The sequence below is a fragment of the Salmo trutta genome, chromosome 19 (genome assembly GCF_901001165.1).
Source record: "Salmo trutta chromosome 19, fSalTru1.1, whole genome shotgun sequence".
NCBI lineage: Eukaryota > Metazoa > Chordata > Actinopteri > Salmoniformes > Salmonidae > Salmo > Salmo trutta.
Genome location: NC_042975.1, coordinates 22,191,524 through 22,219,287, shown reverse-complemented (window position 1 = coordinate 22,219,287; position 27,764 = coordinate 22,191,524). Strand labels below are relative to the sequence as shown.

The 27,764-nt window shown below is 40.5% G+C and overlaps 1 protein-coding gene across 2 annotated transcripts in view; it reads right to left on the bottom strand.

The window, feature by feature from the left end:
* The window catches only part of LOC115154175 (roundabout homolog 1), a 53,175-nt gene that overhangs the window by 11,565 nt on the left and 13,846 nt on the right, over window positions 1–27,764 (bottom strand). For both annotated transcript variants that reach the window (XM_029700133.1, XM_029700134.1), the window contains exons 2-11: window positions 10,363–10,695; window positions 7,887–8,044; window positions 7,302–7,422; window positions 6,880–7,018; window positions 6,176–6,303; window positions 5,582–5,697; window positions 3,638–3,869; window positions 3,293–3,414; window positions 2,554–2,725; window positions 39–239 (exon numbers count right to left, since the gene is read on the bottom strand). In XM_029700133.1, the coding sequence (XP_029555993.1) occupies window positions 39–239; window positions 2,554–2,725; window positions 3,293–3,414; window positions 3,638–3,869; window positions 5,582–5,697; window positions 6,176–6,303; window positions 6,880–7,018; window positions 7,302–7,422; window positions 7,887–8,044; window positions 10,363–10,695 (1,722 nt within the window). The remainder of the gene's footprint in view (window positions 1–38; window positions 240–2,553; window positions 2,726–3,292; window positions 3,415–3,637; window positions 3,870–5,581; window positions 5,698–6,175; window positions 6,304–6,879; window positions 7,019–7,301; window positions 7,423–7,886; window positions 8,045–10,362; window positions 10,696–27,764) is intronic.

Below are 27,764 nucleotides of genomic sequence, written 5' to 3'. Positions count from 1 at the left end.
AACATATAAGCTAGCCCCCACTTCCAGCCCAGACAGACCTTTAGCCTTGCCGTGGCCTCGTCCCAGGTGGTCGCCGGATTGGGTGTGGCGGCGGTACAGGCAGAAGGCCGTCACCATTAGGACGCACCACAGGAGGGCGCCAATGCTTCCGATGAACACAGGGTCCCTCAGCACAGCCAGGACCTGAGTCAGGTCCATACTGGGGCTGTCTGACTGGGGGGCCCCGGACCTCTGGGAGTCTGTAAGAGGGAGGGAGGGAGGGAAATAAAAAACAAGACATAAATAAATTAAAACCCAGAGAGACAGAGACAGAGAGAGGAAAAGAGACAGACAGACAGAAATAAAATAAGGCAGAGAGAGAATATGAAAGAGGGAAATGATATCACACACATGATTGGCAATGTGGGTATATATATATATATACATATATATATATACACACACACACACATACTATATATATATACATATATATATATATATACACATACATACATACATACATACATACATACACACACACACACAAGCATATGGACAACTCGAATCCACCGAAATTCGTGGATTTGGCTATTTCAGTGCTGTTATTGTGAAGTGGAAACGTTTAGGAGCAACAACGGCGAAGCAGCGAAGTGGTAGGCCACACAAGCTCACAGAATGGGACCGCCGAGTGCTGAAGTGTGTAGCATGTAAAAATCGTCAGTCCTCGGTTTGCAACACTCGCTACGATTTCCAAACTGCCTCTTGAAGCAACGTGGCTGCTCAGCCATGGAAACCCAATGAAATGGGTTTCCATGGCTGAGCAGCCGCACACAAGCCTAAGATACCCATGCATCAGCTGGAGTGGTGTAAAGCTCGCTGCCATTGGACTCGGGAGCAGTGTAAACGCATTCTCTAAAGTAATGAATCACACTTCACCATCTGGCAGTTCAAGGGACGAATCTGAGTTTAAGGTCATTGAGGTTAACAGATGGTGGTCCTCTTCTTATTCCAGCGTTGCCAATCACAGCCAAGAAGGACCCCGGCTCTGTGTTCTTTTGCAAAGAAAAAGCCATATTTCAGACTGGCGAATAAAAATAAAAGATTAAGATGGGCAAAAGAACACAGACACTGGACCGAGGAACTCTGTCTAGAAGGCCAACATCCCGGAGTCACCTCTTCACTGTTAACGTTGAGACTGGTGTTTTGAGGGTACTATTTAATGAAGCTGCCAGTTGAGGACTTGTGAGACGTCTGTTTCTCAAACTACACACCCTAATGTACTTGCCCTCTTGCTCAGTTATGGACCCGGGCTTCCCACTCCTCTTTCTATTCTGGTTAGAGCCAGTTCACGCTGTTCTGTGAAGGGAGTAGTACACTGCGTTGTACGAGATCTTCAGTTTCTTGGTAATTTCTCGCTTGGAATAGCCTTCATGAGTTTCAGAAGAAAGAACTTTTGAATGGTAGTATATATATATATATATATATATATATATATATATATATATATATATATATATATATTTTTTTTTTTTTTTAATTTAGTTTTTTGTTGTTGTTATTTGTAAATTCAGGTTGCCTTTATCTAATATTAGGTTTTGGTTGAAGATCTGATAACATTCAGTATCAGAAATATGCAAAAATAGAGAATTCCAGAAAGGGGGCAAACACTGTACAGTCAAGGCTGTATTTATACAAGCAATCTAATTCTGATATTTTTACATGTAGTGGTCTTTTAACCAATCAGATCAGATCTTTTGTCAATAATTAGGCAACATATCTGAATTGTGCCTGCTGTGTCTACATAAACACTAACCAGTGGTATAAAGTACTTAAGTAAAAATAAATTGTTTTTGGGGGTATCTGTACTTTGCCATTTATATTTTGACAACTTTTACTTCACTACATTCCTAAAGAAAATAATGTACTTTTTACTCCATACATTTTCCCTGAAACACAAAAGTACTCTTTACATTTCGAATGCTTAGCAGAACAGGAAAATGGTCCAATTCGTGCACTTCTCAAGAGAACATCCCTGGTCCTCCCTACTACCTCTGATCTGGCGGACTAAACACAAATGCTTTGTTTGCAAATTATGTTTGAGTGGAGGAGTGTGCCCTGGTTATCCGGAAATTTAAAAAACAAGAAAATCGTGCCGTCTGGTTTACTTAATTGTGAAATTATTTATACATTTACTTTTGATACTTAAGTATATTCTATCAATTACATTGACTTTTAATACTTAAGTATATTTAAAACCAAATACTTTGAGTTTTACTCAAGTGGTATTTCGCTGGGTGACTTTCACTTTTACTTGAGTAATTTTCTATAAATATATCTTTACTTTTACTCAAGTATGACAATTAGGTTGTTTTTCCACTACTGACACTAACACATACAGTGTTATACACATCTGTTTCATTCATCTTCAAACCTTCCAACCCGCATTGATGCTTTCAATGAACTGGACTGCAAATTGCACAAATCTACTATTGTAGTCTTGTTTTATGTAAGGTTTTGTAACCCTGTGATGTTGGTTGACCATACAGATATCTGTGGCGTGTTGTCACTGACCTATGACCAGTCTATGGGGGTCACTCTGCACCCCGACGCCAGCTCCGTTGACTGCTGCCACCTGGACCCAGTACTCTTTGCCTGGGTACAGAGGGTTTATTTCCAGACTGTGGGTCCCACTGTCCACTGTCCAGTTCAGGTACTGCTGCTCCTCCAACTGCACACACCACAACTGGACAGGATAAACGCACACACAGAGCTCAAAGAGGGAACCAAGGAAGCATTATAGAGAACTGTGTGTGTGTGTGTGTGTGTGTGCACGCGTGTGCGCGCGTGTGTGTGCGCGCGTGTGTGTGTGTGCACTCAGGTAATTGCTTCCACAGCAGGGATACTATGAAACTCTGGTCAGGGAAAGTAGGCTTTTGTTCCAGCCCACAGCTTTGATTCATCTTATCATGGTGTTCTTCTATCAGGACTACTTAGTTGAATCAGTTATTTTGCACTTGAACAAAAGCTTGCACACCAGGGTTGCAGAGGACCCCCTGTCAATACAATGTCTAATTCAATTGTGAATGTGAATTTAATATGTTAAACATAGTACAAGGTATTGAACAAGAGGATTGTTTCAACACTTTACATAATGTCAGGCATATAGAGAAAATAAACTCACCCTGGAATTTCTTGCATGCTCTCAAACATGTCATAAAACACATTGTGGAGCATACAAGAATGATAGGTGCTAGATTTTTCAGGCATAGATACAAGAAGGTAAAGGTGTAGGTAGCCATCTTATTCTTACCTGGTATCCCTGGATGATGCCATTGTGAGCTTTGTGGGGTGGAGGCTCCCAGGTCACATAGACCGTTTCATTGTGGTCAGGGGCCATTGTTATGGAGACGGCCTGAGGTGGGGCGCTAGGCACTGCAGGAAGATGGAGTGTCATGAAAATAACAATACACGTGTAAAAACCACACATATGACCCATCTTGATTCAAATCATAGTTTTTCATCTTCATAGTACAAATTAGCGCAAAGGACCACCTTGATTCAATAAAGTCAGACTACTCCTGAGCCAAAGTATCCAAAGACACACCTACTGTATATTTGCATACTTTTTGGTTTACTTTTTTGAACCCTTACTTACCCGTTTCAGGTACACGCAGGTGCCTGGTGTTGCTCTCCCGGCCATACAAGCTGCTGCCGTAGGGACGCACTTTGAACTCATACTTGTAGCCCCTCTTGAGTGGGCCGACCAGTGTTTGAAAGTTGGGTAGTGGCACCCTCTTAGCAGCCCAGTCCGAACTGGCGGGCAAGAGAGAGCGACAGAGGACCTCGAAACCATCCAAGTATTGAGGCTGGGTTGGGAAAGACTGGAGCTGAAAGAAAAATAACAAAAAGGAAAGACACAGTTATCAAGCAATAATGAGATTTGCGCTTTTGCGTGTAGAAACTAGGGTTGCAATGGGAGGGTATATTACTGGTAACTTTTGAATATTTCCAGGAAACTACCAGAACTTTGCTAACTTTCAGGTTTGGGGGGAATTTTATCACACAACATCTAGTGGCCATTTTGGGAACTTCAGATTATCACAGGTGTCTTAATATCTATAGCCTTTTGTGTGGCCTTATCACATGTCAAACATATAAAATAATCAAATATGATTATTTTTTTTAAATAACAAATACTCTGGCAAAGCTGTAAAACATTAGCCTAAATATAAACCATAGACTGTGAATACCATTGGTGTTTAATATGTGGGTTTCAGCATGAAATATACATAAAAAAATGTACACACCTTTTTTTATTTTACTATGTCAATGTCTTTTGTTGTAAATCTTTTGCCGCCAAACTGGTGGCAGTTATGAAAAAAATAAATAGTTAGAAGAGTTGCAGAGTTAATTGAAAATAATGCCATTGTTGATTATATGCTTTTTTCATTAATTAAGCTATTTCCTCTTTAACCATTTAAATGTACAAAAACAATATTTAACCTTTATTTAACTAGGCAAGCCATATGGTATATCCACTTGAAACTCATGGACAATATGGACACAGATATAAAAAATTAATACTAAATATGAATACATTTTACAAAATGTATTCAGGTATAAATTGCCAAAGTTAACATAGATTGCCATTGATTACTTGATAATTACAAAAATTACTGAACATTATGGCAGTTTTGAATTCTTTGAATGTTATCTGTAGTTAGATTTCCATCCAATTGGCGACAGATTTTCATGTGAATAGTCTAAAATCCGCATAAAGAAAATATGTGCATTTTCCCACCAGTGGTGTGATTTCACCAAACGGACTTGTTGCGGATATAAATCAGTGCGTGATGACAGACGATTTTGTGTGCACTAAGTTTTCATGTACCAAATAAAGTTTGCAGATACAGTGCGGGTAGGCTATGAGTTTAATATGGATAAGAGCGAGAATATTTTTATTCGTCAAATGGCAGTCAAGCATCGATCATCATGTCACCAGAATAAGACCCTCAAAATGTATTGGAAAGGAGCATCAAGTTCACCGTCACTTTCACCACCCAGCGAAGTTCATCATAACTTATTTAATCTGTATTCTAATAAACTGCATAGTTTCCCGAGTCGTAGTGGGAGGACCACACACCATATCATCACGTGACTCCAAGTTTACTTCGAAATGACGGTTATTATATCAATATTTGCTCATAAAGGCATTTCCACCACCATTTCTCGCATAACTGATTTTAGAGGCACGAAAAGATCCCACCATGTCAAACAAACAAATGATCCGTCGGCATTTATAAAATTGTACCAAAACTTCCTGTTTCCATCACAGCTGTCATTTTTGTTTTTTTACTCACATAAAAAAACTGTGGATGGAAATGTGGTTTGTGACATGTAAATAATGTTCTAAACAAACATAAAAAATGTCAGGTCTGAATCTTAGTTTAGCAAAAGGTAAATTCCTTACATTAGGAGTTCACTATTGAAGTGTTAGCTGGGGGATACTCTCTCAACGTCTTGATGCAGTCATCTGTTATGTGAAAACAGTTTTCATAGTAATACATGAACCTCCATGTGACGTGTCTGATGTCTGTACCTTCCACTGCACTTGGGACATGTTGGAGGTTGGAGTCAGCACCGTCACATTCTCCAGAGCTATGCGCAGGTCCGACAACTCTCTGTGAAGGTCCCTCTGTCTGGTGCTTGCAGCTTCTGTGAAGGAGGGAGAAAAATCTTCATAGAAAATAATGTTGTACACTTTTCTATTCATAAATTGAAATTCCCTACTGGCACTGAAATTGACACAAACTAAACTCCATGTAACAAAAAGTCCCATAGTGCTCATAAAAACAGTTTACTTTAGAACCACACTCATTTCCTCTACCATATCACAAACATCATAAAAAGTCATGTTTTTGTTTGTGTTACATCCTGCTGCAAATATTGTGAATAATATGGTCCTTGTTTAGCATTCCAGTAGAGTTTTCTGTATTCCCCTGGGAGAAAGAAATACATTCTATTCTAGCTGTAAGGAAATAGGATAGGACAGGATCAACTTTAATTTCCCTCAGGGGGAAATTGTCTTAGACAAACAGTACTGCTGTATACAAAATAAACACTGTACGTTACACATTCAACAAATACACAACACATAAATGTAGTGGTGAAGGCCCAAGCTAAGCACTCTTACCCTCCACCACTAGCTGTGCGCTGGCGGTGACCACCCCCACGTCGTTGACAGCTGTGCAGGTGTACCTCCCAGAATCCTGTGGTGTCACGTAGTGGATCTGGAGGCTCTGGTCAGGATTCACTAGATACCTACAGACATGACACAGCAACCAACACAACATTCACTATAGCAACTGTATGAAATTATTACAAATCAAAGAATTACTTATTATTATTATTGCATATTAATAATGCATGTTATGACACATGTACTGACTGTGCAGAAGAGTAGCTCAAAGAGTCACAAAGATTACACCCCCAAGACTTTTGTCTACTTTAATACACATAAGTTAATTTGTCCAAATACTTTTGGTTCCTTAATTAAAACAGGGGGGACTACGTACAAAAAGTGCTGTAATTTCTAAACGGTTCACCCTCAAATTAAAGCTGACAGTCTGCACTTTAACCTCATAGTTATTGTATAATTTCAAATCCAAAGTGCTGGAGTACAGAGCCAAAAGAATATATATATATATATATATTGTCACCGTCCAAATACTTTTTGACCTCCTGTATATAATAATATAAGCCATTTAGCAGATGCATTTATCCAAAGTGACTTACAGTCATGCATACAAACCACATGTTGTAAACCTCAGGTCAAGAACAGTTTCTAGTGTAGATTTAATGGACAATAAAGTTTTTTTGTTGAATCAAGAATCAGACCTGCCGTTGGGCAGAGGGCCCTGCTCGCGGCTCCACTCCACAGCAGGCATGGGGTCTCCTTTAGCCTCGCAGTAGAACTGGGCATTATCCCCTGTCCCCACCGACACATCCTGAGGCTTCAGCACCAAAACTGGTTTGGCTGGGGATGGAGAAAGCATGGGCAAATACACAAATTATGGTTATTCATATCATATCTCTAAGCACTCAATTCCATGCTATCCCTTATATCAATAGCAAACACTGACATACCTTTTTCACACTGATGTGCCAACCCAAACTGTACTGTGTAGACTGTTCTTTTCACATTTTCCAGCAACTACGGTGGATGCATAACCAGGCCAGCGAAGTACAGCTTGACTCAGTAGTGTAAAAAAGGTTATCGCTAAAATGGTACTGTACATGGAGTCAGGGTTTCATCTTACCTAGGACAGACAGGCGGGCGGCCCTGCTCTCTCTTACTCCCACAGTGTTGGAGGCCACACAGATGTACACGCCAGAGTCATTTCTCTGGGCTGGGGCGATTATCAACTTCCCATTCAGTTCCTATAGGTCACATGGGGAGCATGCACATACAGTTAAAAATAAATGAGGATTTTTTGGGGGGATAGTTTTTCATCCAAGGTGACATGTCCTCTTTTATTAATAATGGAGGAAAATGTATGAAGCAGCATGTGGTTTTAATCAAAATGTTGTACAACAGTGCCCTCTGTTGGTAATAACGTGTTACCACTGATATGATTCAAGAAATAAGTATTCAAAACAGTATGCATTTCAGCTCCTGCCACCTCTGGAAATTAGTTTAAAAAATGAATTACAATAATATTGTAATGAATTTACAATATTATAGAATATCTGTTCCATATTATGGAAAAACCATAGTGTCTTAAAAATACATTTACTGCACTGAAATGCACACTGACAACTGTCCCATTGTCAATTTCTAATTTCAAAAGGCATAGAAAGAAAGCCCTACAAAGCATGTAGCTATGTTATAAAGGAGGTCTCACAGTGTAGTGCGGGTTGGTGTTGTTGATGGGGACCCCGTCTTTTCTCCAGATGGCATTGGGCTCTGGGTGGCCCACCGGCGGGCTGCAGTTCATCACCGCCACCTCCCCCACAGCCACCTCCACGTCACTGGGCTGCACCCGGAAGTCCTCACGCAGAGCTGAAAGAACACACAGAGGCCGTCCATTCATAAACAGTGGGTTTGAGACTAGCTGGTGCACACGGCTATAACATTACATTGGATAACAACGTCAAAGTCAGTCTCCAAGCCTGTAGTTAATAAACATTGCCTGGGAAACATGTGCCCAGCACAACACGCATCACTGTCTGCTTGACTTGGCTTCCTACAAATGAGAGTTGTGACCACCGAAAATATGCAATTCTTATAATGAACTAATCTAATGATTTATCTTATTTCACAGTACCATTACCACACCATATCACACTATACATTTTGGACCACATTGCACAGCTCTAAATATCCATATATTCTATATACGGAATACACAGTGCTTTTGTCCAGTGTTGCCCATCAACAACCTCATATATTCCCCAGAGGTCCCAAACAATTCATAGAGCAAACTTGACCTGTCTACATTGTTATAAGCACAAGTACATGACAGACAAGCCTGACCTCTTTACAGGAACTTGTCATGTTTACTCAATCGTTAAGAGTCACTGTGAACCATTTCAGTTGAAGGTCTAAGGAGCTCCCTTCCATTATATCCAAAAGGACAAGAGACAATGGCATTTTCACCTTGCATGTGTATATTACCACATGTTTAGGATGTCTGTTTAAATCTTCACTGATGTCATAACATAGGTATTACATTAGGACACCACATGGAATCATGAGACAAAAAGTATTTGGTGTCTACTTGGTCGCACGTATGGTTACAATGGTCTAGTGCCATAAACTACCACTGGAATATCTCCACTCTTCATCGAGGAATGATCCAAGGCTGGACTTCTTTAAAATGTATTAAGGGTATTCTTGAACTCAAGAATTGTCTAGTTATGATAGAGAACTTAGCCCAACTCATGAATTAACAGTGCTGCATGACTCATTACTGTAGAGGCTACTAACCTAACCAGTTCAACTATACTTACAAAAGGTCACAAATACACAATTATCTTATTGAGACTAACATGGATAAATAAAGGTTAAACGCAAACTATACTACAATCGATCTGCTACTATAACTCAATCGAAAGTAAAGTGCCACTGTTTACTGTCCCAATGGCTCCATGCCTCCACCACGTACTGCTCCAGGGAAGTTCCCCCAACAAGTCAATCAGCCACTAATTATACCATCCAGCTCAGGAATCCAGTGGTCTGTGGGTGACCCTATTTTGGGTGCAAACAGAGGCTGGGGGTCAGGGGTAAGTTAGCAGAGTGTTTGTTCTGGGAAGGTGGTAAACATTGATTTTGGACCCTCTTTAATTTCAGTTCGCTGCAGCTAGCGACTGGAACGAGCTGCAACAAACACTCAAACTGGACAGTTTTATCTCAATCTCTTCATTCAAAGACAAAGACAAAGACAACCATCGACACTCTTACTGACAGTTGTGGCTGCTTTGCGTGATGTATTGTTGTCTCTACCTTCTTGCCCTTTGTGCGGTTGTCTGTGCCCAATAATGTTTGTACCATGTTTTGTGCTGCTACCATGTTGTCCTGCTACCATGTTGTTACCATGCTGTGTTGTCATGTGTTGCTGCCATGCTGTGTTGTTGTCTTAGGTCTCTCTTTATGTAGAGTTGTGTTGTCTCTTGTCGTGATGTGTGTTTTGTCCTATATATACATATAAATATATATATATATTTTAATCCCAACCCCCGTCCCCACAGGAGACCTTTTGCCTTTTGGTAGGCCGTCATTGTAAATTAGAATTTGTTCTTAACTGACTTGCCTAGTTAAATAAATGTTTAAAAAAATATATATATAATAATAATTCTACTCAGCAATCACACGAACAATCTCAACGTCTCTCGCTTTCTCTCTGGAGCAGGGGTCTGTGGTTACTGCGGGCTTTCCGTGGACCTGAAGGATCATATATCAGATTGATATCACATTTAAGATCAGCATGGAGGAAGAGAAGAAGTTAATGGGACAGGATGTAGGAGCCACAGAGGGCCATCCAACCAAGACAACAGAATGTATTCTAAGGCCAGATTTTCACATCCATATGGCATAGTGTTTTTAAGTACTTGGAAGGCCGCTGTGTGTGGCTTTGGTTCCATCTCAGTATGAGCACACCTGATTGAGCCAATCAAGCCCTTGAGTGATTTATTAGTTAGTCTGCACACTGCTGAGACTGATACATAGTCTCTTCACTCACATGATCTATAACAGTGGGACCTCTCTATAACATGGTACCTCTCTTTATCCTACAGTGCAATTATTTCTGCATGGCATCTTGGAATTTATAATAAGATACGCATGTCCATCTAATTTGAAAGACATCCCCACAGTCTTACCTGCGATAAAGAGGGAGGCGTTGCGGCTGGTGGCCTTGCCAGCGCTGTTCCTTGCCATGCACGCGTACACGCCCTCATGTGACTGACTCCGCCTCCCTGGCACCACGCTGAGGAAAAAAAGGCTGCCCTCCGACAGGACGATGGGCCGCGATTGGCTGTCGAGCTTGTCCATTTCCAGGGGCTGGCCATTGCGGAGCCACTCAATGGAGGGCTCGGGTGTGCCGTCGGCGCGGCAGGAGAGGGTGGCGGGGCTGCCTACCTTGACCACCACATCTGAGGGGTGGTGGACAATCCGTGGGGGCACCTCCACCACATCTGTCCTCAGTCTGGAACCTGGAGGGAACAAGAACAGTGGACAGAGGAAAGATGGAGAAATTCAGGTTCTGTCAAAGTAGGCTATTGCGTCTGTTAATTCACAGAAGATCTGACAATAGTTTATTACTATACATACTATGCATTTAGCATCGAATGGGGTCAAGACGATTAAATCATAGTTGTTTCCCATGAGAAGCAGTAGGCCTATAACTTCCATTGTCAACTAAGTCAAACACATAGAGCTAACAAATAAAACCAGTAGAAAATATCCTGATGAAAATTCAGGTTCTTTCAAGTTCAAGTTTTAATAGGCATATGTACGGGATACGCACGTATACATCGCTCTACTCCACCTGTTTGCCCCCATTTCTATCGGTCTTGACTTGAGCTATTGCTAGTGAAGGGCAACATTGTATCAAATCAATCAACTGTTGCTAGCAAACTTGTATCAACAACATTATACAGTCTATTCCGGGCCCTCAGAGATTACCGCACCGATGAGTTCATACAGTTGAAGTCGGAAGTTTACATACACCTTAGCCAAATAAATTTAAACTCAGTTTTTCACAATTCCTGACAATTAATCCAAGTAAAAATTCCCTGTCTTAGGTCAGTTAGGATCACCACTTTATTTTAAGGATGTGAAATGTCGGAATAATAGTAGAGAGCTTTTATTTATTCCATCACATTCCCAGTGGGTGAGAAGTTTACATACACTCAATTAGTATTTGGTAATATTGCCTTTAAATTGTTTAACTTGGGTCAAACATTTCGGGTAGCCCTCCACAAGCTTCCCACAATAAGTTGGGTGAATTTTGGCCCATTACTCCTGACAGAGCTGGTGTAACTGAGTCAGGTTTGTAGGCTCCTTGCTCGCACACGCTTTTTCAGTTCTGCACACAAATCTTCTACAGGATTGAGGTCAGGGCTTTGTGATGGCCACTCCAATACCTTGACTTTGTTGTCCTTAAGCCATTTTGCCACAACTTTGGAAGTATGCTTGGGGTCATTGTACATTTGGAAAACCCATTTGCGACCAAGCTTTAACTTCCTGACTGACGTCTTGAGATGTTGCTTCAATATATCCACATAATGTTCATACCTCATGATGCCATCTATTTTGTGTCCCTCCTGCAGTCCCTCCTGCACCAAAGCACCCCCACAACATGATGCTGCCACCCCTTGCTTCACGGTTGGGATGGTGTTCTTCGGCTTGCAAGCCTCCCCTTTTTTCCTCCAAACATAACGATGGTCATTATGGCCAAACAGTTCTATTTTTGTTTCATTAGACCAGAGGACATTTCTCCAAAAAGTACGATCTTTGTCTCCATGTGCAGTTGCAAACCATAGTCTGGCTTTTTTATGGCGGTTTTGGAGCAGTGGCTTCTTCCTTGCTTAGCGGCCTTTCAGGTTATGTCGATATAGGACTCGTTTTACTGTGGATATAGATACTTTTGTACCGGTTTCCTCCAGCATCTTCACAAGGTCCTTTGCTGTTGTTCTGGGATTGATTTGCACTTTTCGCACCAAAGTACATTCATATCTAGGAGACAGAACGCGTCTCCTTCCTGAGCGGTACGACGGCTGCGCAGTCCCATGGTGTTTATTATTGCGTACTATTGTTAGTACAGATGAACGTGGTACCTTCAGGCGTTTGGAAATTGCTCCCAAGGATGAACAAGACTTGTGGAGGTCTACAATCTTTTTCTGATGTCTTGGCTGATTTCTTTTGATTTTCCCATGATGTCAAGCAAAGAGGCACTGAGTTTGAAGGTAGGCCTTGAAATACATCCACAGGTACACCTCCAATTGACTCAAATTATGTCAATTAGCCTATCAGAAGCTTCTAAAGCCATGACATCATTTTCTGGAATTTTCCAAGCTGTTTAAAGGCACAGTCAACTTAGTGTATGTACACTTCTGACCCACTGGAATTGTGATACAGTGAATTATAAGGGAAATAATCTGTCTGTAAGCAATTGTTGGAAAAATTACTTGTGTCATGCACAAGTAGATGTCCTAACCAACTTGCCAAAACTATAGTTTGTTAACAAGAAATGTGTGGAGTGGTTGAAAAACGTGTTTTAATGACTCCAACCTAAGTGCATGTAAACTTATGACTTCAACTGTATATCCACTGGATATATGGGATGATCAGAACTCAGACATCCCCAAAAGGGGACTTTCCTAAATTTGCATGCAGCAGGCCAGGTACTTCTATGCGTGCTCAGGCGTGCACGTTCCCTGAACATTATCAGGACAGAGAAACCAGACAGAGACATGCTCATTGCTCACATAGAGCACGCCAAACAAAAGACAATAGCAAAATTGACAAAACTCATAAATGATGGTTATGAAAAAAACATACTGGTTTCTCACAAGTGTAGCAGGTTTTGAACTCTGCAAACAACATTTAAACTCCGAGAATTACCGTAAATTCCGGACTATAAACCGCAACTTTTTTCCCAGCTTTGAACCTCGCGGCTTAAACAATGACGCGGCTAATATATGGATTTTTCCCGCTTTTAATTTTTTTTCTCTCCAAAAAAACACATTCTGTGACGTGCTCAGTTTTTTGGCGGCATGAAGCTTTCATTAGACCAATGAAATTGCCGAACGGGTTAAGGTCAAACAACTTTTTTGTTTACTGTTTAGATTAAATCGAGCGCTCTCAAACTTCCCATCATTCTGATTACGGTAGTCATTTTGTCACCCTCATCATGGCAAAGACACGGAGAAATGCATATGATGCAGCTTTCAAGTTGAAGGCGATTGATCTGGCTGTTGGAAAAGGAAATAGAGCTGCTGCACGGGAGCTTGGTCTTAATGAGTCGATGATAAGACGTTGGAAACAGCAGCGTGAGGAAAAGACAACTAAAGCTTACTGCTAATTTTTAATTTTTTGTTACAAGCTGTGTTTCGTTAAAGCCTATTTATTTTTGTTACAAGCCGTGTTTCGTTAAAGCCTATTTATTTTTGTTACAAGCCGTGTTTCGTTAAAGCCTGTGTAATGTTCATTTGTTTCAATGTACCGGTAGGCAACTGCGGCTTATAGACATGTGCGGCTTATTTATGTTCAAAATAATAATTTTTGAAAAATTCTGTGGGTGCGGCTTATATTCAGGTACGCTTAATAGTCCGGAAATTACGGTAGAACGGTAAATTATGAATTAATACATGCATTAACAGAAATTAATGTAACCAAATGATGGGTATTAACGGTACAATTACTTGGCCTACTGGTGACATACAGTACCAGTCAAAAGTTTCGACACCTACTCATTCCAGGGTTTTTCTTTATTTTTACTATTTTGTATATTGTAGAATAATAGTGAAGACATCAAAACTATGAAAAAACACATATGGAATCATGTAGTAACCAAAAAAAGTGTAAAACAAATCAAAACATATTTTATATGAGATTCTTTTTTTTCACCTTTATTTAACTCGGTAGGCCAGTTGAGAACAAGATCTCATTTACAACTGCGACCTAGCCAAGATAAAGCAAAGCAGTGCGACAAAAACAACAACACAGAGTTGCACATGGGATAAACAAATGTACAGTCAATAACACAATAGAAAAATATGTGTACAGTGTGTGCAAATGAAGTAAGGAGGTAAGGAAATACATAGGCCATAGAGGCAAAGTAATTACAATTTAGCAATTAACACTGGAGTGATAGTTGTGCAGGTGAGGATGTGCAAGTAGAAATACTGGTGTGCAAAAGAGCAGAAAAACAAACACAAATATGGGGATGAGGTAGGTAGTTGGTTGGATGGGTTATTTACAGATGGGCTATGTACAGTTGTAGCGATCGGTAAGCTGCTCTGGCAGCTGATGCTTAAAGTTAGTGAGGGAGATATAAGTCTCCAACTTCAGTGATTTTTGCAATCCGTTCCAGTCATTGGCAGCAGAGAACTGGAAGGAAAGGCGGCCAAAGGTGGTGTTGGCTTTGGGGATGACCAGAGAAATATACCTGCTGGAGCACGTGCTACGGGTGGGTGTTGCTATGGTGACCAGTGAGCTGTGATAAGGCGGAGCTTTACCTAGCAAAGACTTATAGGTGACCTTTACCCAGTGGGTTTGGTGATGAATATGTAGCGAGGACCAGCCAACGAGAGCATACAGGTCGCAGTGGTGGGTAGTATATGGGGCTTTGGTGACAAAACGGTTGGCACTGTGATAGACTGCATCCAATTTGCTGAGGAGAGTGTTGGAGGCTATTTTGTAAATGGCATCGCAGAAGTCAAGGATTGGTAGGATAGTCAGTTTTACGAGGGTATGTTTGGCAGCATGAGTGAATGAGGCTTTGTTGCGAAATAGGAAGCTAATTTTAGATTTAATTTTGGATTGGAGATGCTTAATGTTTGTCTGGAAGGAGAGTTTACAGTCTAGCCAGACACCTAGGTATTTATAGTTGTCCATTTTACTAGCATTTAAGAGCAGATGGAGGCCACGGAGTGTTGTATGGCATTGAAGCTCGTTTGGAGGTTTGTTATCACAGTGTCCAAAGACGGGCCAGATGTTTACAGAACGTTGTCATCTGCGTAGAGGTGGATCAAAGAATCACCCACAGTAAGAGCGACATCATTGATATATACAGAGAAAAGAGTCAGCCCGAGGATTGAACCCTGTGGCACCCCCATAGAGACTGCCAGAGGTCCGGACAATATTCTTCAAAGTAGCCACCCTTTTCCTTGATGACAGTTTTGAACATTCTTGGCATTCTCTCAGCCAGCTTCATGAGGTAGTCACCTGGAAGGTAGTCACCTGGAATGCATTTCAATTAACAGGTGTGCCTTGTTAAAAGTTATTTTGTTGAATTTCTTTCCATCCTAATGCATTTTAGCCAATCTGTTGTGTTGTAGGGGTGGTATACAGAAGATAGCCCTATTTGGTAAAAGACCATGTCCATATTATGGCAAGAATAGCTCAAATAAGCAAAGAGAAATGTCAGTCCATCATTACTTTAAAACAGTGCAGTCGCAAAAACCATCATGCGCTATGTTGAAACTGGCTCTCATGAGGACCGCCACAGGAAAGGAAGACCCAGAGTTACCTCTGCTGCAGACAATATGTTCATTAGTGTTACCAGCCTCAGAAATTGTAGCCCAAATAAATGCTCCACAGGGTTCAGGTAACAGACACATCACAACATCAACTGTTCAGAGGAGACTGCTTGAATCAAGGCTTCATGGTCAAATTTCTGAAAAGATACCGCTACTAAAGGACACCAATAATAAGAAGAGACTTGCTTGGGCCAAGAAACATGAGCAATGGACATTAATCTTTTGTTTTTGGTATTTTTCTTAAAACTGCATTGTTGGTTAAGGGCTTGTAAGTAAGCATTTCACTGTTGTAATCAGCGCATGTGACAAATAACATTTCATTTGTTTTGATTAGACCGGTGGAAATCTGTCCTTTGGTCTGATGACTACAAATTTGAGATTTTTGGTTCCATCCGCCGTGTCTTTGTGAGACACAGAGTAGGTGAACGAATGATATCTGCATGTGTGGTTCCTACCGTGAGGCATGGAGGAGGTGTGATGGTGCTTTGCTGGTGACACTGTCAGTGATTTACTTAGAATTCAAGGTACACTTAACCAGCATGTCTACCACAGCATTCTGCAGCGATATGCCATCCCATCTGGTATGCGATTAGCAGTACTATCATTTGTTTTTCAACAGGACAATGACCCAACACACCTCCAGCATGTGTAAGGGCTATTTTTTATTTAACCTTTAATTAACTAGGCAAGTCAGTTAAGAACAAATTCTTATTTACAATGACGGCCTACCCCGGCAAAACCCGGACGACGTTGGGCCAATTGTGCACCGCCCTATCAAACAAATTGAGATGGTTTGGGATGAGTTGGACGGCAGAGTAAAAGACAAGCAGCCAACAAGTGCTCAGCATATGTGGGAATTCCTTCAAGACTGTTGGAAAAGCATTCCAGGTGAAGCTAGCTAACTACAGTATTGTGCAGGCTAGCTCAAATGAACTGCTAACGTAGCTAGCTATCTAGCCACCTTTAAATACTGTATAGCTACCTAGCTATGTGAATTAAATAAATCACCAGATAGCTAGCTAATATGAAGTTAAGTAGCTATCTTGTAAATAAATGTAAAACACACACTCCAAATGCACTTGTAGGTAGGTAGATAGCTAGCTAGCTAAGAGCAATGGAAGAGGGTGAAAGGATTAGCAGCTCCAGCTGTCAAAGGAGGGAGAGAGTAGGCTACTCTGGATAGGGCAGGTACTTTTGTGTAGTTTCAGTCCTTCGAGAGAAAAACTGAGGACAGAGATAATAGCAACATAATATTCAGTGCTTTCTAATTTCAGTTTAATGAAGCCTGTTTCTTTGTGATGTTTTCTGTCCTCAGATACAGAGAGCTGTGAAAGCCTGTATGCAGATGAAGAGGTTCCAATGAATGTCCCAAGAGCAGTGGTTCTCAAACCTGGTCCTGGAGACCCAAAGAGGTGCACATTTTTGTTTTTGCCATAGCACTACACATCTGATTCAAATGATCAGCTCACCATCAAGCTTCAAGTGATATTTATGTATTCATTTGATAGAATTTGTAGATAACTGGCCCTCTTTCTGGGATTCACCCACAAACAGGACCAAGCCTGGCCTGCTGAGGAGTGACGGACTCCATCCTAGCTGGAGGGGTGCTCTCATCTTATCTACGAACATAGACAGGGCTCTAACTCCTCTAGCTCCACAATGAAATAGGGTGCAGGCCAGGCAACAGGCTGTTAGCCAGCCTGCCAGCTTAGTGGAGTCTGCCACGAGCACAGTTAGCGTAGTCAGCTCAGCTTTCCCCATTGAGACCGTGTCTGTGCCTCGATCTTGGTTGGGCAAAATTAAAAATGGCGGTGTTCGCTTCAGTAATCTTACTAGTATAAAGACCTCCTCCATTCCTGCCATTATTGAAAGAGATTGTGATCCTTCACATCTCAAAATTGGGTTACTTAATGTTAGATCCCTCACTTCCAAGGCAGTTATAGTCAATGAACTAATCACTGATCATAATCTTGATGTGATTGGCCTGACTGAAACATGGCTTAAGCCTGATGAATTTACTGTGTTAAATGAGGCCTCACCCCCTGGTTACACTAGTGACCAAACCCCCCGTGCATCCGGCAAAGGCGGAGGTGTTGCTAACATTTACGATAGCAAATTTCAATTTACAAAAAAAAAAAACAATGACGTTTTCGTCTTTTGAGCTTCTAGTCATGAAATCTATGCAGCCTACTCAATCACTTTTTATAGCTACTGTTTACAGGCCTCCTGGGCCATATGCAGTGTTCCTTACTGAGTTCCCTGAATTCCTATCGGATCTTGTAGTCATAGCAGATAATATTCTAATTTTTGGTGACTTTAACATTCACATGGAAAAGTCCACAGACCCACTCCAAAAGGCTTTCGGAGCCATCATCGACTCAGTGGGTTTTGTCCAACATGTCTCTGGACCTACTCACTGCCACAGTCATTCTCTGGACCTAGTTTTGTCCCATGGAATAAATGTTGTGGATCTTAATGTTTTTCCTCATAATCCTGGATTATCGGACCACCATTTTATTGCGTTTACAATTGCGACAAATAATCTGCTCAGACCCCAACCAAGGAAGATTAAAAGTCGTGCTATAAATTCTCAGACAACCCAAAGATTCCTTGATGCCCTTCCAGACTCCCTCTGCCTACCCAAGGACGTCAGAGGACAAGAATCAGTTAACCACCTAACCGAGGAACTCAATTCAACCTTGCGCAATACCCTAGATGCAGTTGCACCCCTAAAAATTAAAAACATCTGTCATAAGAAACTAGCTCCCTGGTATACAGAAAATACACGAGCTCTGAAGCAAGCTTCCAGAAAATTGGAACGGAAATGGCGCCACACTAAACTGGAAGTCTTCCGACTAGCTTGGAAAGACAGTACCGTGCAGTATCGAAGAGCCCTCACTGCTGCACGATCATCCTATTTTTCCAACTTAATTGAGGAAAATAAGAACAATCCGAAATTTCTTTTTGACACTGTCGCAAAGCTAACTAAAAAGCAGCATTCGCAAATGGAGGATGGCTTTCACTTCAGCAGTAATAAATTTATGAACTTTTTTGAGGAAAAGATCATGATCATTAGAAAGCAAATTACGGACTCCTCTTTAAATCTGGGTATTCCTCCAGGGCTTCATTGTCCAGAGTCTGCACAACTCTGCCAGGACCTTGGCTCAAGGGAGATACTAAAGTGTTTTAGTACTATATCTCTTGACACAATGATGAAAATAATCATGGCCTCCAAACCCTCAAGCTGCATACTGGACCCTATTCCAACTAAACTACTGAAAGAGCTGCTTCCTGTGCTTGGCCCTCCTATGTTGAACATAATAAACGGCTCTCTATCCACCGGATGTGTACCAAGCTCACTAAAAGTGGCAGTAATAAAGCCTCTCTTGAAAAAGCCGAATCTTGACCCAGAAATTATAAAAAACTATCGGCCTATATCGAATCTTCCATTCCTCTCAAAAATTTTAGAAAAAGTTGTTGCGCAGCAACTCACTGCCTTCCTGAAGACAAACAATGTATACGAAACGCTTCAGTCTGGTTTTAGACCCCATCATAGCACTGAGACTGCACTTGTGAAGGTGGTAAATGACCTTTTAATGACGTCAGACCGAGGCTCTGCATCTGTCCTCATGCTCCTAGATCTTAGTGCCGCTTTTGATACCATCGATCACCACATTCTTTTGGAGAGATTGGAAACCCAAATTGGTCTACATGGACAAGTTCTGGCCTGGTTTAGATCTTATCTGTCGGAAAGATATCAGTTTGTCTCTGTGAATGGTTCGTCCTCTGACAAATCAATTGTAAATTTCGGTGTTCCTCAAGGTTCCGTTCTAGGACCACTATTGTTTTCACTATATATTTTACCTCTTGGGGATGTCATTCGAAAACATAATGTTAAATTTCACTGCTATGCGGACGACACACAGCTGTACATTTCAATGAAACATGGTGAAGCCCCAAAATTGCTCTCGCTAGAAGCCTGTGTTTCAGACATAAGGAAGTGGATGGCTGCAAATTTTCTACTTTTAAACTCGGACAAAACAGAGATGCTTGTCCTAGGTCCCAAGAAACACAGAGATCTTCTGTTGAATCTGACAATTAATCTGGATGGTTGTACAGTCGTCTCAAATAAAACTGTGAAGGACCTCGGCGTTACTCTGGACCCTGATCTCTCTTTTGAAGAACATATCAAGACTGCTTCAAGGACAGCTTTTTTCCATCTACGTAACATTGCAAAAATCAGAAACTTTCTGTCCAAAAATGACGCAGAAAAATTAATCCATGCTTTTGTTACTTCTAGGCTCGACTACTGCAATGCTCTACTTTCCGGCTACCCGGATAAAGCACTAAACAAACTTCAGTTAGTGCTAAATACGGCTGCTAGAATCCTGACTAGAACCAAAAAATTTGATCATATTACTCCAGTGCTAGCTTCCCTACACTGGCTTCCTGTTAAGGCAAGGGCTGATTTCAAGGTTTTACTGCTAACCTACAAAGCATTACATGGGCTTGCTCCTACCTATCTTTCCGATTTGGTCCTGCCGTACATACCTACACGTACGCTACGGTCACAAGACGCAGGCCTCCTAATTGTCCCTAGAATTTCTAAGCAAACGGCTGGAGGTAGGGCTTTCTCCTATAGAGCTCCATTTTTATGGAATGGTCTGCCTACCCATGTGAGAGACGCAGACTCGGTCTCAACCTTTAAGTCTTTACTGAAGACTTATCTCTTCAGTAGGTCCTATGATTAAGTATAGTCTGGCCCAGGAGTGTGAAGGTGAACGGAAAGGCTGGAGCAACGAACCGCCCTTGCTGTCTCTGCCTTGTCGGTTCCCCTCTTCCCACTGGGATTCTCTGCCTCTAACCCTTTTACAGGGGCTGAGTCACTGACTTACTGGTGTTCTTCCATGCCGTCCATGGGAGGGGTGCGTCACTTGAGTAGGTTGAGCCACTGACGTGGTCTTCCTGTCTGGGTTGGCGCCCCCCCCTTGGGTTGTGCCGTGGCGGACATCTTTGTGGGCTATACTCGGCCTTGTCTTCGGACGGTAAGTTGGTGGTTGTAGATGTCCCTCTAGTGGTGTGGGGGCTGTGCTTTGGCAAAGTGGGTGGGGTTATATCCTGCCTGTTTGGCCCTGTCCGGGGGTATCATCGGATGGGGCCACAGTGTCTTCTGATCCCTCCTGTCTCAGCCTCCAGTATTTATGCTGCAGTAGTTTATGTGTCGGGGGGCTAGGGTCAGTCTGTTACATCTGGAGTATTCTCTTGTCTTATCCGGTGTCCTGTGTGAATGTAAATATGCTCTCTCTAATTCTCTCTTTCTTTCTTTCTTTCTCTCGGAGGACCTGAGCCCTAGGACTACCTGGCATGATGACTCCTTGCTGTCCCCAGTCCACCTGGCCATGCTGCTGCTCCAGTTTCAACTGTTCTGCCTGCGGCTACGGAACCCTGACCTGTTCACCGGACGTACTTGTTGCACCCTCGACAATTACTATGATTATTATTATTTGACCATGCTGGTCATTTACGAACATTTTAACATCTTGACCATGTTCTGTTATAATATCCACCCGGCACAGCCAGAAGAGGACTGGCCACCCCTCATAGCCTGGTTCCTCTCTAGGTTTCTTCCTAGGTTTTTGGCCTTTCTCAGGAGTTTTTCCTAGGGAGTTTTTCCCAGCCACCGTGCTTCTTTCACATGCATTGCTTGCTGTTTGGGGTTTTAGGCTGGGTTTCTGTACAGCACTTTGAGATTTCAGCTGATGTACGAAGGGCTATATAAATAAATTTGATTTGATTTGATTTGATTTGATTTGTGATGCCATCCTTGATATGATCCTTCTGTTGTCACATGCTACACATGCACGTGTGTGCACATGCATCTATCTATCCAATGTTATCATTTGTAATGAGAGATATTTCCCAACCAAGGGACAGGCATGAATTCCTCCATGGTCAGGCCCTCAGAGATGGCACCCTGGACCTTCCCGAAGACAGCCTGATTCCAGGAGCAGAGCACCGGGGACCCCAGCCCCATGTCTTCATGGGAGATGAGGCCTTTCCGTGCCGGAGTAACCTCATGCGGCACTTCCCTGAAGCGAACACTTCAGGAGGAACATGGTCTTCAACTACCGCCTCTCCCGAGCCAGGCTGACCGTCGAGTGCACCTTCGGCATTCTTGCATCCCAGTGGCGGAGGTACCAACGAGTCATCGGGTCCACCCTACTAACGCAGAGGCGTGTGAAGGCTACCTGTGTCCTGCATACTGTAACTTCATGAGGATGGTCACGAGGACCAGGAGGGGACCTGCAGCTCACTGCTGTGTGCTAGAGGAGATGTCTGCTGCTCTGCAGGATGTTGCCAGGATGGGGGCCTACAACGCAGCATGGGAGGCAATCCCTGTGCGGGAGACCTTCACCTCCTACGAGGAGGGTGCTGTTTCCCAGCAACATCTTGTGCGATAGACTACATTATGCACAACCAAAGGCTCTTTTAAGAGCCACGCACATTGCAATAAGAGTATTCTTCCATTTACTTAGCAATTCCCAGTTTCTCTCCCTTTGATTTCTACTTCTCAGGTTAGGGTACAGTTCAAAACAGGATCTTTTACGAGTTACCCATATTAAAAAATGCAGAACACGAAGACACCCTACAACCCACACCTGCATCAATCTGATGGATTGATTGTGTTCTGCAGTAAGAAGGCTCAGGTGTATAACTGTGTGGGCTGTGGCTCCTTCCACCAAAGAATAGGCAAAAGGACCAACCATGGAGAATAGTAAGGCACGCCATTATTTCTGTTAACATAACTATGCTATATGTGTGTCAGTGGAGGCTCCCCACCCCCCCATTGAATTTCATAAAAATAAAAATAGTGTAATATTTAAAAAAGTTATCTTATTTAGATAAAACTATACTCAATATATTCACGTCACCAAATAATTTATTAAAGCACACTGAAGGTCCACAGTAGCCTCAACAACACTCTGTAGGGTAGCACCATGGTGGAGCCGGAGGACAACTAGTTTCCGTCCTCCTCTGGGTACATTGACTTCAATAGAAAACCTAAGATGCTCGTAGTTCTCACCCCCTTTCATAGACTTACACAGTAATTATAACAACTTCCGGAGGACATCTTCCAACCTATCAGAGCTCTTGTCCACATTTTTTTACATTGACATTTTAGTTATTTAGCAGATGCTCTTATCCAGAACACCTTACAGTAGTGAGTGCATAAATTTTCTTTCTGGTCCCTTTGTGGGAATCAAACCCACAACCCTGGCGTTGCAAGTGCCTTGCTCTACCAACTGAGCCACACGGGACACCCAATCAAAAGGTCAGAGAATGAATCAAGCACTGCAGTGCATAACATTTTTGCCTCAAAGAGAAAGACAATAGTTTAAGAGTTTTGAACAAATTAATTTCTCCAAAAATGAAGCGAGAGAGCAATAGAGAGAGAGAGAGAGCTAGCCCTATTTTTTTCACTTTCATTTTCACTTACTTAGCTAGCGAATGCAGCTTGCTGGTTTAGCCTACTCAAACACCCGTTTATTATACAAAATTTACACAAACACTTGAATGAGAAAAGGCGGACCTGAGAACTGGTAAACTTAACACTGACTATGGGTGAATAACTGCTTATTGTAAAATCTACACAATGTCTCCCCCTTGTGGGAGTAAGAATACTTTGGTAACTTTATGACCAGTATTTGTTTGTTTTTTGTTGGAGAGGTTAATAATGGGATGAAAATCCTTTTGAGTTACATATCCTTAGGAAAAGCTTATATTAGCATAACAAGGTTGTTGGTTGAAGTTAATGTCTTTATCTCTTTGTTCAATTAATGTCAGGGGTATTCGTCATTTACTCAACCATAAGGCTATTTTCCTGTATTGCAAACGGTTTAATGCAGACTTTTACTATCTATAAGAGACTCATGCTTGTTCTTCCGATCTAGCTTTTTGGAAAAATCAATGGGGTAACAATATCTGGTTATCATATGGCAACAACCACTCTGCAGGTGCAGCAGTTTTAAGAGGTGCATTTAAAGGGAAGGTCATCAGTAGTAAGACTCACCACTCTGGACGTTAATTTTAACAGTGAATTTCAACAGTGAAATATTTTTATTAGGGAATATTTATGCATCCAACAACAAACAAAACAACAGGATATTATTTCAAGAATTTGAAGAAGAGATTAATAGAGTTATAGCTGTATTTCAGGATATCAAAATTATCTTAGGTGGAGATTTTAATTCTGTATCTAATGTGATGATTGACAGATATCCCCCTCCTAACAGATCCAGCATTGTTAATCCTGAGTTTAATAATCTATGACTTGGTCTTGGATTAGTCGATATTTGGAGATCTAAATATCCTGATAAAAAGGACTTCACTTGGAGTAACAAGGACATGGCCATACAGTCAAAATTGACTTCTGGTTGATTTCTAATTCATTAGATAATTCTGTAGTCAAGGTATCCATTGAACCATCAATTCTTACTGATCATAAAGTTATATTCTTATCTTTAAATATTAATGGATCTGAAGTTAATAAACCAAATCTGAGTTTTTGGAAACTCAATAGTAGACTGTTGAAAGATAATTTCAAGATGAATGCCAAAGATAATATACAAGAAAATTGGAGGAAAGCCCAACTATTTAAGTCTTATGGAAAATATTGGGAATTAATGAAGTGTGAAATAAGAAATAATTGTCACGGTAGTCGTAGGGTTGAGACCAATACGCAGCGGGTATATGTACACTTATCTTCTTTTATTAGGACAAAGAAGGGAAACCAAAACAAAACACGTATACAAAAAACACAACGACGATAAACAGTCCTGTAAGGCATAAAGCTAAACACAGAAATAATCTCCCACAAAGTGACAGGTGAAAACAGGCTACCTAAGTATGACTCTCAATCAGCAACAACGATGTACCTGATTGAGAGTCATACCAGGCCAACACAGAAATACAAAACTAGAACAGCCCCTTAGAAATACAAACACAAGCACATACCCAACACCCCGGAACACATAAATCAAATACTCCTCTACAATACACACACACCCCGAACCACCTAAATCAACTACCCCCTCTACATCGACACTTACACCAATAAACCCCAGAAACACTCTACACAAAATATCCCTCTATCTAAACACATACACAAAACCATGAAAACAAATACCCTCTGCCACGTCCTGACCAAACTACAATAACAAATAGACCCCTTTACTGTTCAGGACATGACAATAATCTTTACAACTAGAAATGGACCGAATGTATGAAGAGAGAGCAAAAGGGGCATTTGTAAGATCAAGGAGGAGATGGTTGGAGGAAGGTGAAAAAAAAAAATACTTTTATAATTTAGAAAGAAAAGATTCCGAAATTTCCTCTATTCATTCGCTTAATATAGATGGCAAAGAAAATGAAAACCCCAAAGATATTTCAAAATATGTTTCAGAATTCTATGGTAACCTTTATACCAGTAATGCCTGTCCTACTAGTGATATATCTGCCTTTCTAGACTCTGTCAAAGACTATGCAAAAATCATAGATGAAGACTTCCAAAAGTCTTGTGATGAATTTATTTCTATTCAATGTATCAGCAAGTAAAAAGAGAACAAATCTCCAGGGAATGATGGCCTTATTAGTGAATTCTATAAATATTTTCAGGAGGATATTGTTGAATTTATATTTAATGTTTTTAAGGAGGCAATTGATTTAGGGGTCCTGCCTGTTTCTATGACTCAAGGCCTAATTTCTGTAATCCCCAAACCAAACAAAGATCCTATGATGTTAGAAAATTGGAGACCAATCACATTAATGAACAATGATGGAAAGCTACTCACATCCATCTTTGCAGAAATACTTAAAAAAAGGTCTTGACCAAATCATTGATGATACCCAGTCTGGTTTTATGAAGGGCAAACATATATAATAATATTTGACTAGTTGGACTTGATAGACTATAATGAGCACATTATGGAAGACAGCTTTATTTTATTTTTAGACTTTTACAAGGCTTTTGATACAGTTGAACATTATTTATTTTTGAGACTCTTTGATTTTTTGGTTTTGGTCAATATTTTCAAAGTGTAATTAAGACACTTTACAATAACAGTTACAGTTCTGTTAAATTATCCCATGAAACTTCACAGAGATACGACATTAGACGCGGAATTAAACAAGGATGCCCAGTTTCTCCTTTCTTATTTTTATTGGTCACACAAGTTATGGCACTTCATATAAATAAGGATAGTTTTAGGGGTATTCAGATACAAGATAAAGAGATAAAATTGTCATAATTGGCTGACGACACCCCAATTTTTTTTGAAAGATCATAATGAAGTCAGGAAAGTTATTGAGTGTATTAATGCCTTCTCACATGTATCTGGTGTATCTCTGAATATTAGGAAATGTTAATTATCTGTGTTGAAAAGATGTGACTTAAACTCAGTATGTAATATCCCTGTAAAAGATGTGATCACATATCTTGGTATTAAAGTTAGCAAAGATCAGAAAGAAAGGGCCAACTTAAATTTCTCTCCTATTGTAGAGAAAATTGGAAAGAGATTTAACTCCTGGTTATTAAGAGATATTTCTTTATCTGGATGTGTACTTTTGTCAAAATCTGAAGGTCTGTCAAGATTAGTTTATACCTCCCTTGCCTTGGCTGTTCCTCTGTCAGTAACTACAATGGTTGATACTAAATTATTTAACTTCATATGGAGGAATAAACCTCATTATTTAAGAAAAGCGGTAATATGTAACACCCAAAGTGAGGGAGGGTTGAATGCTCTGGATTTTAAAACTTCTAATATAATCTTTAAGATAAAAATCGATACAAAACTATTTAAGAAATAAGAATTGCATTTGGAATATAATCCCTAATTTAATATTCCAACAGATTAGTGGTCTAGAATTCTTACTCAAATGCAACTTTGATGTGGGTAAAATCCCTATTAAGCTTTATAACCTTCATAAACAAGTACTTCTAACTTGGAACCTCATGTACAAACACAATTTTTCTCCACATAGGTATACAATCTGGAATAATAAATACATAAAATATAAAATCAAGCCTTTGTTTTTCCAGAACTGGTTTGACAACAACATTATCTGGGTTAAACAAGTATTGAATAATGATGGACAACTATATGATAATCCAGAATTAATGAGAACATACATTGTTACTACATTCACTCCTGAGGAGTATCACATTGTTGTTAGAGCTGTTCCTAAAGGTGCTATTCTTCTTTTAGGAGAACAATACTCCAAGTGCAACTGTTGTAGCCTCAATACAACTAGAAAGAATTGACATTTTAAACTGTAAATGTAATAACATGCAAATAAGAAAACGATGTCAAGATGTTACTATTCCCTCTGCTAAAATGTACTGGAATGCAGCCCTTGGACAAGTGAACTGGAACAAAGTCTTGTTGTTGTCTGGCAAATATTGTATATCTAATAAGGTGAAAGAAGTATCATATAAACTCATTCATAGAATCTACCCTGTAAAGACATTTGTTATACACCGATTTAAAATAGCGATTGATAACAAATGTGAATTTTGTGGTTGTGACCTAGAAACTCTTGACGATTTATTTTGGGACTGCTCTTATGTCAGAAGATTTTGGAGTGAGTTAGAATATTTTATTTTAAAGAAATGACTATTAATGTTAATCTGAGAGACTGATATTATGTTTTATTTTGAACCAAATGATATGGACCCTGATTTAACGTTCATTGTTAATTTGTTAATTTTTCATGGAAGATTCATTATCCATAAAATGAAGTGGGCAGGGAACAAACCCATCTTGACATTATTTGAGATAGAATTTAAATATTATTTTGAAATGATCAGAAAATCAAAAAACAAAAAAGCAATACGCACCATAAAAAAATTACAAATTGAAAATGTATTTCGATATGTAATAGCCCTCTCTGGTAGGTTTATGTACTCTTGTTTGTATATTTCAGTTTTTGTATTTGTTGTGTTCATAATAAAAAGTACA